The 15,194-nt window shown below is 51.8% G+C and overlaps 1 protein-coding gene across 1 annotated transcript in view; it reads right to left on the reverse strand.

The window, feature by feature from the left end:
- LOC138516956 (uncharacterized) overlaps positions 1-15,194 on the reverse strand; it is an 87,210-nt gene that overhangs the window by 27,327 nt on the left and 44,689 nt on the right. The window contains exons 2-3 of the mRNA XM_069632432.1: positions 14,934-15,101; positions 12,601-12,767 (exon numbers count right to left, since the gene is read on the reverse strand). Coding sequence (XP_069488533.1) covers positions 12,601-12,767; positions 14,934-15,084 — 318 coding nt within the window. The 5' untranslated portion in view covers positions 15,085-15,101. The remainder of the gene's footprint in view (positions 1-12,600; positions 12,768-14,933; positions 15,102-15,194) is intronic.

Genomic DNA, 15,194 nt, shown 5'->3' on the forward strand with positions numbered 1-15,194 from the left:
CAAACAAAATGTGCTGTGCCGAAAGGCTTGGGGTTACCAGTGGGTTACCCTTTTCCTTTTGCGCCCCGGTAGGTGCACCCACACATGTGAGGTACCGTTTTCATCGAGACACCTGTGGGAACGCGGGGCGGAAGGCCATGTGTTGTTGGCGCGTGTTTCGGTGGGTAAGTCGAGTGAAATGTACGGAAAATAGTTTTTTTTGTGCCACATTTCGGACTTTGTCGGGGTTTCTGGGTAATACATTCTGGGCCGATTTGCGCAAGTCAGACCTCTGCGGATTCCCACGGGTGTCCTCTTTTCGTAAATGCATGGGGTTCCCTGTTTTCCTTGGTGGCTTGGACACCCGAGGCCCTTATCTGTATGGTGTGCCCTTCTGGAAAAATCGTGAAATTCAGCTGTCGGAAAAGACTTGGGGTTGGGGGTGTTATCGGCTTTCCTCTTGACGCCCAGGTAGGTGCACCCACACCGGTGAGGTACCGTTTTCATTGGGACACCTGTAGGAACGCAGGAAGGTAGGCCATGTGTTGTTGGCGGCGTGTTTCGGTAGGTGAGCCAAGTGAAATGTGCGGAAAATGGGGGGGTTTTGTCATGATGCCTACCCCCGGGCATCCGGATCGAGTCCATCAGCCCCGGGAGCAGGCATCGAGATACATCGAGCCCCCGGCTGGGGGCTGTTTGGATTCAGTCCTGGCGCCTTAGGCGCCAGGCTCATCATAGAAATCAGTCCTGGGGCCACATATCATCACCTCCAGCATCCCCACCACCTGCCCCTCCACCCCGGCACACCAACCCTTGCCACCGTGCCTCGCAAGAAGCTCCCGGCAGCTCACAAAGGAAAGACTACTGCCTTTCCTCCAAGGCCCAGCCTTCAGACCTTCTTTCTCCACAGACCCAGAAATACTTGCAACAGCCTATGACAGTGCCATCAAAGGAGCCATCAACTCCATTGCCCCACTGAAACCTCGCAAATCCAAAGCCACCACCCACTCCAACTCCTGGTTCACCCCAGACGTTCTCACACTCCGCAACGAGAAAAAGGCTGCACTCACACAATGGCAAACTTCCCACTCAGACAAAGATAAGATAATCTTCAAAGCCCTCTCTACCAAATACAAAAACGCAATCACCCAAGCAAAGGCCAAACCCTTTCGAAACCAGAATCTCTGAGGCCCAATCTAGCACTAAAGAAATCTTTGCTATCTTCAGGGAGCTAGAGACGCCCACTCCCGCCCCCCAGAATTTCACCAAAGTCTAAGCCTGGTTCGACGAAATACAAACAGCCATGCAAGCCAAACTGAACCTCCTCCAAAAGAAAATATCAACCACTAAACAAGCCATGCCTAACACAAACATCCCTGTCCCCCCGCAACCCCTGACCCCCCCAACCTTTCTCTTTCAAACCCATACAGCAAAAAGACATCATCAACATAATGAGGAATATCAAACCCTCTAACTGTAAAGATGATGCATGCCCGGCCACCCTCATCAAGGACTGCACTGAAGCACTAGCTCCTTTCCTAACAGCCTTTGTCAATGCTTCCTTTGCCACGGGGAAAGTCCCCGTCTCCCTCAAGGAAGCCTGGGTACGCCCTCTATTAAAAAAAAACAACTCTTGATCCCACCTCCTCTAACAACTATAGACCCATCACCACTGTCCCATTCCTCCTCAAAATACTGGGCAAACCAGCATTTCATTGAAGAGAATAAACTCCTAGGTCTCCGTCAATCTGGCTTCCGCCCCAAACACAGAACTGAAACCGCGCTACCAGATGGACGACGCCAGAGACATGGGCAAACCAGCACTTCTCCTACTTCTCGACCTATCAGTGGCCTTCGACTTCGTAGACCATGACGTCCTATAACACCACCTCTCTGCCACCGCTAAATTCTCCCCTGAGGCCAGAGCATGGATCACATCCTTCCTACAAGACAGAAACATGCAAGTATTCTCTGTCTTAGCCTCCGCCTCACCCACCATCATCCTCTGTGGTGTGCCCCAAGGCTCCTGCCTCTCCCCCACTCTCTACAACATCTTCACACGACCCCTCTTCCTCATCCTCGACGCCATGGGTATCTCCTACACCAACTATGCTGACTATACCCAGATCCTCCTCACCCTCACTGGCAACTATGACATTGACTCACTGACCCTCAACACCCTCTACAACACCATCCAAGCCTGGATGGCAGACAATGGACTATGCCTCAACTCCGACAAGACCGAACTCCTCCTGGTAGGCTCCCCCGACACGCTAAAAAAGCTAGACTCCCAATTCAGTCATTTCACCATCGACTCCATTAAAATACCTGGCTCAGACTCGGTCAACAATCAAACTAATCAACGCAGTCAGACCCTTCCTCTTCAAAGAGAATTGCACAAACATAGCCAGAGCAATCACCGGCTCTAGGCTAGATTATTGCAATGTACTCTTCCTAGGAACCTCCAACAAAAACCTGGAAAGGTTACAAATCGTACAGAACAATGCCTTCCGCGCTGCCCAAGGTATTATGAAAAGAGAACACATCTCTGAGGCCAGAAAATTAGCCCACTGGCTACAAATAAGGGAAAGAATCATCTTCAAAGCTCTGACACTGACCCACAAGTGCATCCACCTCACCGCCCCAGTCTACCTCTCACAAAGAATCCACCCGTCTCCTCCACAAGGCCAACCAGGTCACCATATACCAACATGCTCTGTGTGCCACTAGTAAAAAAGAGCCAGAGCTGGAGGATCCAGCTTCCCTTATCTCGCACCATCACAATGGAATGCCCTACCTCCCACAATCCGAGGTGAGCCCTCCCTCATTGCCTTCCGGAAAGTTATGAAAACCATCCTCTTCACATAAGGTCTTCGCAGCACCATGTTTGCCAATAAACTGTCTGTAATGTAATAACCATGAGCTGTAATGACTAATCTGTTTGTAGCAATCATAATGTACCAACTACTGCTACCAATCCTGTACCCCCTGTAACTAAGTTCCTGCAAGTAACAGCGCCACAATGCCCCTGGGCTGTCTGCACGCTACAAATAAATAAATAAATAAATATGTAAGTAAGTGCCAGGCTCATAGACTTTACTTACCTCATGCAGACCATGCTGCAAATGAGTCCAAGCCAACGTGAGGCCTGGATGGGACTATTTTATTACTGGGACTTTTTTTTTACTCGGGTGTGGTTCTGGGGAACTTCTTACCTGGGACTACTTTGCAGGCTATTTAAACCACACCAGAACAGCAGCTCATGCTTTGCGTTATTCTGCATCCAGCAGCGTGACGCTCACCATGTCTGCAAGTCAGCATCCAGTCTTCTGCCACGCCCGCCTCGAACCCGGAGCTCCTAGACAAAAGGCAAAGAAAGGAGAAGAGGTCAGATCACAGACATTATTTGATTCCTTACCTGATTCCGGACCCAGCACATCTCCGAGCCTGGAAAGGACATTATTTCAGCACGCGTCGCTTCGCCAGCAGCAGCGCCGCGTTATACTCACCAGTCCACCGCATCTTTCGACTCGGCGCTGCCTCCATCATTTTCTTCGTCGAAACCCAGCACCTGGGGGGAAAACAAAAGGAATAACAAGGTGAGTCGAGAAAACCAACAAGGACAATCTCTTTGCCACCATAGGCTTACCTGCTTTACCACCGGAGGTATTATTCTTTAATTCGCCGCATCTTCCTATGCTTCACCTATAAAGGGAGAGAAACAGCAAGTTAAACTCATGCAACTTTTACCGGACAGTGTTTGGTAATACAGACTCTTACCTGAACGCCATCAGCTGCCTCCAGGCAATATTCTTTTGGACCCAGCTGCAACCTAACGAGGGAATGGAACAAGAGTGAACATCGGACATATTGAACTCTTTGAACTTTATAGACACTGGAGTCAATATTCCTCCGGAACTCCTCGAGTATCTTCAACCCAGTGAAGTAACTGGTATCTACGCGCCCGTGCATGCCATGCAGGATGGAGAGCTCATCATTTAAAAACATCAGGTGAGGTTACCAAGAGGGGATATCAGAGGTGATTAGTGGGGAGAACGAGAACTGTTGGGGGGCCATCACTAAAGTCCACGGGTGGCTAAATCCCTTTCTCCACTTGCAGGAGAATACTTCTACGAGTCCAGCAGACAAGATTAGGCGGGCCAGTCCAGACTGTCATCTCTTCACTACGCATCACGTTGGTGACCGCAGCTGTCCGGGCCCGATCTACGCCCCTGTGGGAACCAGGTGAGCGTAACAGTTTTTGCCACATTTCAGACTTTGCTGGGTTTTCTGGGTAATACATTCTGGGCCGATTTGCGCATGTCAGACCTCGGGTGTCCTCTTTTCGGAAATGCCACAGGGTTCCCTGTTTTCCTTGGTGGCTTGGACACCCTAGGCCCAAATCTGTAGGGTGTGCGCATGAGCAGAATTCCTGAAATGATGCTGTGCCGAAAGACTTGGGCTTACCCGTGTTTTAGGCTTTTCACTTGGTGCCCAGGTAGATGCACCCACACATGTGAGGTACCGTTTTCATAGAGGCACCTGTGGGAATGCAGGAAGGTATGACATTTGTTGTGTTTGTATGGTTTTCATAACGTTTCAACCCATTTGCTGGTGCCCTTTGTCACACAACCCTTTAATTTCCCAAATGTGCCCTACATTTACTCGCTGCTTTAGGCCCCATACACTTTTGTATCCTGCACAAGTCACCTACCCTTGAAAAGGTCTGCCTGTGCTCTTTCAAAAAATGTATGCTTGCCGTTCCTCACCACATTGATTTTCCTGATTTACACATGCTAAGTACATCTGTTCAGTCCGTAAGCATAAAACTACTGTGTACCATGGCTCAGTGTTTGGCTTGTGGTATTGTTTGTTTTGTGAAACACTACAAAAAATGTGTGCTTTCCTAACTGCAAGAGTTGGGGGAATGTAGGGGAGAATTGTTTTTCTCAAAATTCATAGAAGCCATTGCTGTACCAAGCCAACCATGTCCACCAAATAACGTTTCTTCGGTCATTTTCCCGCTTTTTCCCCAAACTATGGCATTTTCCCCTACCTAGTTGTTGCCCAACCACCGCAAATCACCCCTTCCTAAACTTGGAATTGTGTCTACTTTTCAGAAATGTATGACTTTCTGTCCTGCAATTCAGCTTTCCTACCCTTTTCTTCCATTCCGTCCATGCAAGTGTGTGAAGCTGCGCCTCGGCTGGTGCCGTGGCGTGTAGCCAGCCCGCACGAGTCGGGAGGCGCTGCCATGTCCGCCCTTTCCCTTGCAGCATGGTAAGGGAAACCCGCTGCGGATAGCCGTGGCTGGGCCGCGGCTAAAACCACTACGGTTAGCCGCGGCAAGGCCGCGGAAGAAGTTGCTGTGTACAGCCGCGGCGGGGCCGCCAGGTACTCACCTGATCACCCCGGTCCGGGGGAGGGGGAGCAGTGCACACGACGGCACCGAGATGCGGGAGAACGGCGCCCAGCTCGCCGCCCCCGTTCTACTCCTGACGGTGCCAGAGCTGCGCATTGCTGGGGAGGGACGCTCAGCATCCGGATGCGTCCCTACACGGTGCGGCCACAACCGCATGGCCAACGCAACCACCCACCACCACAAGGGGAACGGGAATGGCGACACCCCAGGACTGCAACCCTTAAGAGGGGCGGGACCACGTCCCAGGAACCAATAAGAAGGGGGTTAACCCAGACCCTCAGTGATTGGTTGGGGCTTGAAACTTCCAGGTGTGTTAAAAGCACGCCAAACGAGACTAATGGGTTGCTCTCATTCCACAGGACACGGAGAAGAGAGATGAGAGAGAACCAGATTGGTGGGCCTATCCGGACAGCGGCTCGAGATAGGACCAAGCCAGGACTAACGCCGCTGTACTACAGGAGGCCAAGACACCGGTGAAGCTAACCGGGAGGACTTGATAGTTATTCTTTCAGCATTTGCTACCTTAACCAGTGAATAAATATTGTTTTAGCATTTGCCTGTCTCCAACTATAATTCCACTCTTTACACTGGCGACGAAGGTGGGATTTTAGACAGCGCTATGGAGTCTTTGATAAAGACCCTGTCTGAGGGCCAACAACAATTGCAACAGATGGTACTGCAGTCACAACAAGCAGCTGCGGATCGGCAAGCCTTTCAACAAGCCATCCAGCTGCAGGGGACTATACTGACCACCGCACAGGACAAACAGCATGAGACCATGTCCCGTCTCACCGATGCAGTGGCCAGTACTAGAAATCAACCACTGGTGCCCTCGGCCCTCCTACAAAAGAATAGGGACGGAGAGGATCCTGCCTTCTTCTTTACTAGTTTTGAACGCATAGCCAGAAACGCACAGTGGCCTCCGGACCGGTGGGGTCAGTATGTCGCCCCCCTACTGTCTGGGGTGATGCAGGGTGCCTACCAGGTGGTAAACCCCAACGGCATCACGCCGTACGGAGAGATCAAGGCTGTAGTACTAGACCGCTTAGGCCTGGACGACGAGGCATACCGGATCCAACTGAGGGAAACCAGGCTCAGGGCCGGGGAGAGTCCACGCCAGCTATACTATAGGATAAATGACCTAGCCGAGAAGTGGTTGCTGGCTTCAAACCCCGCTAACCAACCCCTGATCGATAAAATTATTCTGGAACAATTTGTCGAAGCCCTGCCCGGGCAGATGCAGAAATGGGTCAGGCAGCACCATCGGCCAACCCTAACCGAGGCTGTGGATATTGCATCAGCATACCAGAAGGCCGGCCACTTCCGACTACCACCTACAGGGGTGTCAGCCCGCATCGCCATCCCGATATCCGACCCCCATGTGATTAGGGGTAATCGAGACTTACCCATAAGATGGAGACCCTCAGATGAGAACACCAGGAGACCCGAGGACAAGAGACCAGGAAGCGAGGAGAAGGTCCCATCACAGACCCCTGGTTACAAGCAACCGCAGTGCTATGAGTGCAACGAGTGGGGCCACATAGCCCGGTTTTGTCCCAAGAGAAGAACGGTTGAACCCATGGACATCGGCTACCTGAATCCGATAGACGAGGACGGCGTCCCAGGACCATATGTGGTGGACATTCGGGTCGACGGCAGACCATCACGTGCACTTTTGGGCAGCAGGCAGACCGCCATATAACCAACCGTGAGTAACACTCCCTGCTTACCTAACGTAACCGTACCTATCCAATGCATTCACAGGGACACCAAGTGTTACCCGATGAAGGATGTAGTGATTGACTTAAATGAAACCTCCTCTCCCTTGAGGGTTGCCGTCCTACCTTGTCTCCCCAACCCGGTGGTAATTGGGACCGACCTCCCCAGTTTCAATCAGACATTAAGGGATATAAGGGAAGGGCAGTCCCCACCCCATTCCGCTGTTGCAGGGACGGACCCCGTTTCCCGGGAACCCCCACCTGGGCGAAAGAGGCGGACCCGGATGGCATGGTGTCAGGCCAGTTATATGACCCGGCCTATCGACTGGAAGCTCGAAGGTAACAAAGACACCATAAGGGGGGAGACCCTAACCGACCCCACCCTACGAGTGGCCAGGGAAAGGGCCGCCCGGGAAGGGGAACCCAACCTAGCCAGAGGCCCAGGGTTTCTACTGCGACAAGGTCTCCTATACCAGAGGTATAAGGGTGACGATGACGCCATAAAGGAACAACTTGTGCTACCGAAGAGCCGCCGTTTTATAGTGCTACAACTGGCCCACAACCATCCCTGTGGGGGTCACATGGCCTCTCTTAAAACCCAACAAAACCTACTAAAGAGGTTTTACTGGCCAGGCATTTATGGGGAGGTCGCCCAACATTGCAAGAACTGCCCCACCTGCCAATTGACTAGCGGGGTTCTACCCGCAAGGGCACCGCTACAGAAAATGCCCCTCATTTCAATCCCATTCCAGAGGATCGGCATGGACATAGTGGGACCCCTGGAACCAGCCAGCCGCGGCTATAGATACTTACTGGTCGTAGTCGACTACGCTACTCGGTACCCAGAGGCGTTTCCCCTATAGGGAACATCCGCCCGGGTATTGTGCGACCAGCTAATTCCATTCTTTGCCCGAGTGGAGATACCCTCCGAGATAATCACCGACCAGGGTACCAATTTCATGTCAACCCTCCTAAAACAAGTATGTGGACAGTTCCAGATCAACCAGTTGAGAACCTCAGTATATCATCCCCAGACTGATGGGCTGGTAGAACGTTATAACCAAACAATCAAGAAAATTCTAAGAAGGGTGACGGGACCAGCCGGGAAAAACTGGGATCGGGTGATCCCCCTGGTGTTAATGGTGTTAAGAGACACCCCCCAGTCGTCCACCGGTTTCTCTCCCTTCGAGCTCTTGTTTGGGAGACAACATTGAACAATACTAGACCTGGTTAAAGAGGAATGGGAATCCACAGAAGAAGTGTCTTTAACCGAGTATACGGAGGAGTTAAAGGAACACCTAGCCGCACTACGTACACTGGCCCAAGACAACCTTGGACATGCCCAAACAACTCAAGAAAGGAATTATAACAAGGGGAGCCGAATGAGAACCTTCAACCCAGGGGACCAGGTATTGGTACTCCTGTCTACCAGCACCAACAAACTATTGGCTAGATGGAGAGGGCCGTACGAGATCACTGATGTACTAAGCCCAGTAACCTACCGGGTACACCAACCTGATCGTACCACCCCAGAGAAGGTTTATCACATCAACCTTCTAAAAAAATGGAACGAGCCTCTTCTGGGTGCCTTTGTATGTATCGAGGAAGCCAAACCGGACGAGATCCTGAACACTGTTCTTGATACCCTGGATTCAGTCAATTGGGGAAGACGCCCTAACCCTCGAAATGAAGACGGACATAGGAACAGGCTGTCCCCTTATGCTGACGCCTTTTCCGCCTTACCTGGACGAACCGATGTTCTTGAGCATATAATCAAAACAGATCCCGGACCACCTGTGAGGCTTAGACCGTACCGGATACCCGAAGCCAGGCGAACCATCATCAAATCCAAGGTGGATGAGATGCTAAGGATGGATATCATCGAGCCTTCTGTCAGCGTTTGGTCGTCCCCCATAGTACTCGTCCCTAAACCGGATGGCTCGGTCCGTTTCTGTATGGACTACAGACAATTGAACGCGGTGTCCCGATACGAAGCCTATCCAATGCCTCGAATGGACGAACTCCTGGAGGGCCTTGGAGCAGCCAGTTTCTTAAGTACTCTAGATTAACCAAGGGCTATTGGCAAATACCCCTTCGCTCCCAGGACAGGGAGAAAACTGCCTTTTCCACCCCACAAGGCTTATATCAGTATAAGGTCCTGCCCTTAGGCCTCCACGGGGCCCCCGCCACGTTCCAGAGATTGATGGACATCATACTGAGACCGCATGCAGGATACGCTGCTGCCTACCTGGACGACATTGTGGTATACAGCCAATCCTGGGGATCGCATCTGAACCACCTAGAACTAGTAGTGGCTGATTTACAGAAGGCAGGACTACATATCAACCCCAGGAAGACTACAATGGGAACCCACAAAACCAAATATCTGGGCCACATAGTGGGTGGGGGAGTGCTGAAACCGCAGTTGTCCAAAACACAGGCTATCCATGATATACCGACTCCCACCAACAGGAAACAAATACGAGCGTTCCTAGGGTTGATCGGGTATTACCGAAGATTTATCCCTAACTTCTCCTCGATAGCCGCTCCCTTGACGGACGCATTGAGGCTCAAGGGGAATCCCAACCTGACCAACGACCCGAGGGCCCTGAACGCCATAGCACACCTAAAGCGAAGGATCACGTCCAATCCGGTCCTCTGCTGCCCGGACTTCCAGAAACATTTCTTTTTACAAACGGATGCCTCAAACCAGGGCCTGGGAGCTGTGAATGGGGAGGACCTGCAGCCGGTGTGCTTCATCAGTCGGAAATTGTTGCCCCATGAAACGGCTTACTCAACCATTGAGAAGGAGTGTTTGGCCATCAAGTGGGCCGTTGACTCGCTCCGGTACTATCTGTTGGGTCGCCGGTTCACTCTGTACACCGACCATGCCCCCTTCCAGTGGCTGGCTCAACATAAGGACACAAACCAGAGGGTACTCCGCTGGTTTCTCTCCCTTCAGCCTTTCGACTTCGTCACGTTGCACAGGCCTGCCAGGTTCCAGCTGGTGGCTGACTATCTGTCTAGGTGTTCACCCTGGCCCGAACGGCCTGGGATTATGGTGGGGATGTGTGAAGCTGCGCCTCGGCTGGTACCGTGGCGTGTAGCCAGCCCGCACGAGTCGGGAGGCGCTGCCATGTCCGCCCTTTCACTTGCGGCAAGGGAAGGGAAACCCGCTGCGGGTAGCCGTGGCTGGGCCGCGGCTAAAACCGCTACGGGTAGCCGCGGCAAGGCTGCGGAAGACGTTGCTGTGTACAGCCGCGGCGGGGCTGCCAGGTACTCACCTGATCACCCCGGTCCGGGGGAGGGGGAGCAGTGCACACGACGGCACCGAGATGCGGGAGAACGGTGCCCAGCTCGCCGCCCCTGTGCTACTCCTGACGGTGCCAGAGCTGCGCATTGCTGGGGAGGGACGCCCCTACACAGTGCGGCTACAACCGCATGGCCAACGCAACCGCCCACCACCACAAGGGGAACGGGAATGGCGACACCCCGGGACTGCAACCCTTAAGAGGGGCGGGACCACATCCCAGGAACCAATGAGAAGGGGATTAACCCAGACCCTCAGTGATTGGTGGGGGCTTTAAACCTCCAGGTGTGTTAAAAGCGCGCCAAACGAGACTAATGGGTTGCTCTCATTCCACAGGACACGGAGAAGAGAGATGAGAGAGAACCAGATTGGTGGGCCTATCCGGACAGCGGCTCGAGATAGGACCAAGCCAGGACTAACGCCGCTGTACTACAGGAGGCCAAGACACCGGTGAAGCTAACCGGGAGGACTTGATAGTTATTCTTTCAGCATTTGCTACCTTAACCAGTGAATAAATATTGTTTTAGCATTTGCCTGTCTCCGACTATAATTCCACTCTTCACAATGTCCAATTGGCAAAAATGGCCAAAATCGCCTACCTCTCACAAAACGGTTGATAACCACATCAAAATAATTGTATTTCTTTTCCACTAAACCTGTTCTTGAAAGCCAGGAAAATGGGGGAATTCAGCACAGCAAACCATTTGTTCCTAGCTCTTACAAGGAAAAAAAACAGGCTTCTTTGTACATCATTTTATTGCCATTTATTGAAAAAAACTAAATTTTCGCCCTTTTTTGTTATTTTCTCTCACTCTCTACAGCAACCTAGGATTCCTGGGTGGCGTTACTACCGGCTACATGTTGGGAAAAAAAAGGGGCCAAATTTGGCCGAGACATCTCATGTAACAAAAATGTTACAAGGCATTGAATGGCGACATACCGAAATCACCAAAAAAGCCCTTGGCACTGTGGGGAAAAACTCATGGCACTTAAAGGGTTAATAATCTGCAGTCTTCAAAATTCGATTTCCCAGTAGTATCAGTGCCAGATGGCAGCATGACGCTTTTCGCCAGAGTCAAGGAGTGGCACAGTGTCGAGCCGCTCTGCGCCCGCCTGTGGAAAACATTTCTGAGCAGTTGACCCTGCAAGGACATCTGATGAGGAAGCTGTGGGAGAATGCGATGCATTGTAGGGGACACTGACAGTACGGATCTCTGATGTTCTAACAATAAGCTGAAGAAGGCAGAGTGATGGCGCAAGGGTCATGAGGACTAAGCTCACTGTATGAAAATGGGATTACACACAACAATGGATCCAATCTATGGTGTACATAATTCAGTCAGAAAAGGAAGAGTTACTTACCTGCCACTCCTGATCTCCAGCATTGGAATCTTTCATGATTCACATGTTGTTAGAATATTCCCCATCAACAGGCTGGGAAACCTCATGAATAATAAATCATTTTCCAAGAAATACAGAAAACAGCATTCACTTTAGTGTTCTATCCGAACCAGACTGCGTTTGCCTTAACACAACCTCTACAGGCCATCTTTAGACTCTAGTAATGCAAGAATAATGCAACGATGAGCCACCTGTGGGGCATGCAGGATGGTTGCGTGTGAACCTATGATAGATACTAATGCCGGAGAACCGGAGTTACAGGTAAATAAAGTATTTCTTCTCCAGAATTGGATCCGTCATAGATGCACGTGCTGTTGGGTAGATTAGATTACAATATACACATACATGTACATAGGAGAAGGGAGGTGGCTCCTCTTGGGTGAAAAAGCTTGGAAGGACTACTGGTTTATCCCTGGGCTCCTCCGCAAAGCTCTTGTGAATGCAGTCAAGCTTGATGAATCATCGCTCCTCCAAGAAGAGCAGAGGTAGAGGAGACGGCTCTTGCAGAATGTGCATAAGGAAACCAGTAAGCGGCCTCTTGGCATGCTGACGGTAGAGAGTGAAACAAGCGAGAGCCACCTGGATAGACGAAGCCTGCAGATCCCTGCAACAAAAAAAACCTCATGCTCCTTGCACACACCCCCTTTCCCACCCCGGATTGGCTGATCTACTTCCTGTAGGGCAAAGGCACAATGCACTGCTGTGTCACTACCTCTGCCCATTTGCTTGCACCCATGCAGTGGAGGGGGAGGGATTGCTGCTCTTCTCACCTTACACCTTGCAGTGACCAGCTGGGTGATAGCGTTGCTGACCAGACCCGAGCCAGACCTCAGGCTAAGGTCCGTCAGATGAGGCAGCAGCAGCAGGTGGAGGCTGGCTCGGGTCAGCCGCCGACTCTCTCCTAGTAGCAGCAGCAGCTCCTGAACCAGGGCACCGGCTAGGTGAGAAAAAAAGGCACAATTAGGAAGGGTTGTATTTATCCAGCAACATCCCCATATTATGAACACTACTAAGGCAAAAATAAACTACATATAATGAGGGCCTGTGCAAGCACTAGGCAAACTAAGCGGCTACCTCGGACGCTTGCAATCAATGGACAACAAACAGCTGCTATTTCCATCTGTTACAAAAGAGACGTATTTCAATGAACGCTAGAGTGGATTCATGAGGTCCTCCTGCAATTAGGGGGTTCTTTCTGCAACAGGGCTGGTGCCCATTCTGCTGCAATCCACAGTGCACACATGCCGAGAGCCACTAACCAGGCAGCGGAAGCAGGGCTGTTGCCCGTTGCTCTCTGCTGCAATCCACAGTGCACACATGCCGAGAGCCACTAACAAGGCAGCGGAAGCAGCGCTGTTGCCCGTTGCTCTCTGCTGCAATCCACAGTGCACACATGCCAAGAACCACTAACCAGGCAGCGGAAGCAGGGCTGTTGCCCATTGCTCTCTGCTGCAATCCACAGTGCACACATGCCAAGAACCACTAACCAGGCAGTGGAAGCCGGGCTGTTGCCCGTTGCTCTCTGCTGCAATCCACAGTGCACACATGCCGAGAACCACTAACCAGGCAGCGGAAGCAGGGATGTTGCCCGTTGCTCCTGCTGCAATCAACAGTGCACACATGCCGAGAGCCACTAACCAGGCAGTGGAAGCAGGGCTGTTGCCCGTTGCTCTCTGCTGCAATCCACACTGCACACATGCCAAGAACCACTAACCAGGCAGCGGAAGCAGGGATGTTGCCCATTGCTCTCTGCTGTGGTCCACAGTGCCCACATGCCAAGAGACACTAACCAGGCAGCGGAAGCAGGGCTGTTGCCCGTTGCTCTCTGCTGCAATTCACAGTGCACACATGATAAGAGCCCCTAACCAGGCAGCGGAAGCAGGGCTATTGCCCATTGCTCTCTGCTGCAATCCACAGTGCACACATGCCAAGAGCCACTAACCATGCAGCGGAAGCAGGGCTGTTGCCCATTTCTCTCTGTTGTGGTCCACAGTGCACACATGCCAAGAGACACTAACCAGGCAGCGGAAGCAGGGCTGTTCCCCATTGCTCTCTGCTGCAATCCACAGTGCACACATGCCAAGAGCCCCTTACAAGGCAGCGGAAGCAGGGCTGTTGCCCATTTCTCTCTGCTGTGGTCCACAGTGCACACATGATAAGAGCCACTAACCAGGCAGCGGAAGCAGGGCTGTTGCCCATTGCTCTCTGCTGCAATCCACAGTGCACACATGCCAAGAGCCCCTTACAAGGCAGCGGAAGCAGGGCTGTTGCCCATTTCTTTCTGCTGTGGTCCACAGTGCACACATGATAAGAGCCACTAACCAGGCAGCGTAAGCAGGGCTGTTGGCCATTGCTTTCTGCTGCAATCCACAGTGCACAAAAGCCAAGAGCCCCTAACCAGGCAGTGGAAGCAGGGCCGTTGGCCATTGGCCTCTGCTGCAATCCACAGTTCACACATGCCGAGAGCCACTAACCAGGCAGCAGAAGCAGGGCTGTTGCCCGTTGCTCTCTGCTGTGGTCCACAGTGCCCACATGCCAAGACCCAGTAACCAGGCAGCGGAAGCAGGGCTGTTGCCCGTTGCTCTCTGCTGTGGTCCACAGTGCCCACATGCCAAGAGCCAGTAACCAGGCAGCGGAAGCAGGGAAGTTGCCCACCGGGACTTCAGGAGGCACAGCATGGGCGTGCCAAAGCAGACAAGTCACGGTAGGCACAGTGGTGAGATGGGGTGGGTGTAGGCGTTTCATGCATATAAGAGCCGCTATACCGTTATAGTACTAGCAATCTTACTGAGTAGCGTCAGTGCATCTATAAGAGCTGCTATACCTTTACTGTACTCTCTAGCATTCTGAGTAGAGTCTGTGCCTCTATGGGGGCTACAATACCTGTACTTCACTCTCTAGCAGTCTTACTGAGTAGCGTCAGTGCCTTTATAGGGGCTATCCTACCTACACTATACTTGCCAATCATTTTACTAAAGTCTACCTAGACACAGCAAATGCTTCTTTATGAATCAATGGTGATTATACAATCTCCTAAAGATTTGCTCATTATGTCTGCGTGATAGACCGCTGCATCAGGCATCACATAGTAAGAACTCCTCACCCAGTTCATTGAAGGGGCCGATAATGTACAGGAAATTGTACTCGTCGATGTAGTTGTCCACATAGTCCTTGAGCCACAAAGTCTGCATGTTCTGGGCGATGCTGTTCAAGCACGTGGCTTTCAGGCTCTGAGCTTCTTTCTTCTTCGGCATCTCGTCGAGAGCGATCCCTTGAGAGAGATGAAAAAATAACATGACCAGCCTGCGGCAATCGGGTGAGGTGCCCACTCGAGAACTCGAGGACTCCGGGAGTGATGCGCTAT

This window comes from Ambystoma mexicanum, chromosome 6q (genome assembly GCF_040938575.1).
Source record: "Ambystoma mexicanum isolate Mex_15411 chromosome 6q, UKY_AmexF1_1, whole genome shotgun sequence".
NCBI classification, from domain to species: domain Eukaryota; kingdom Metazoa; phylum Chordata; class Amphibia; order Caudata; family Ambystomatidae; genus Ambystoma; species Ambystoma mexicanum.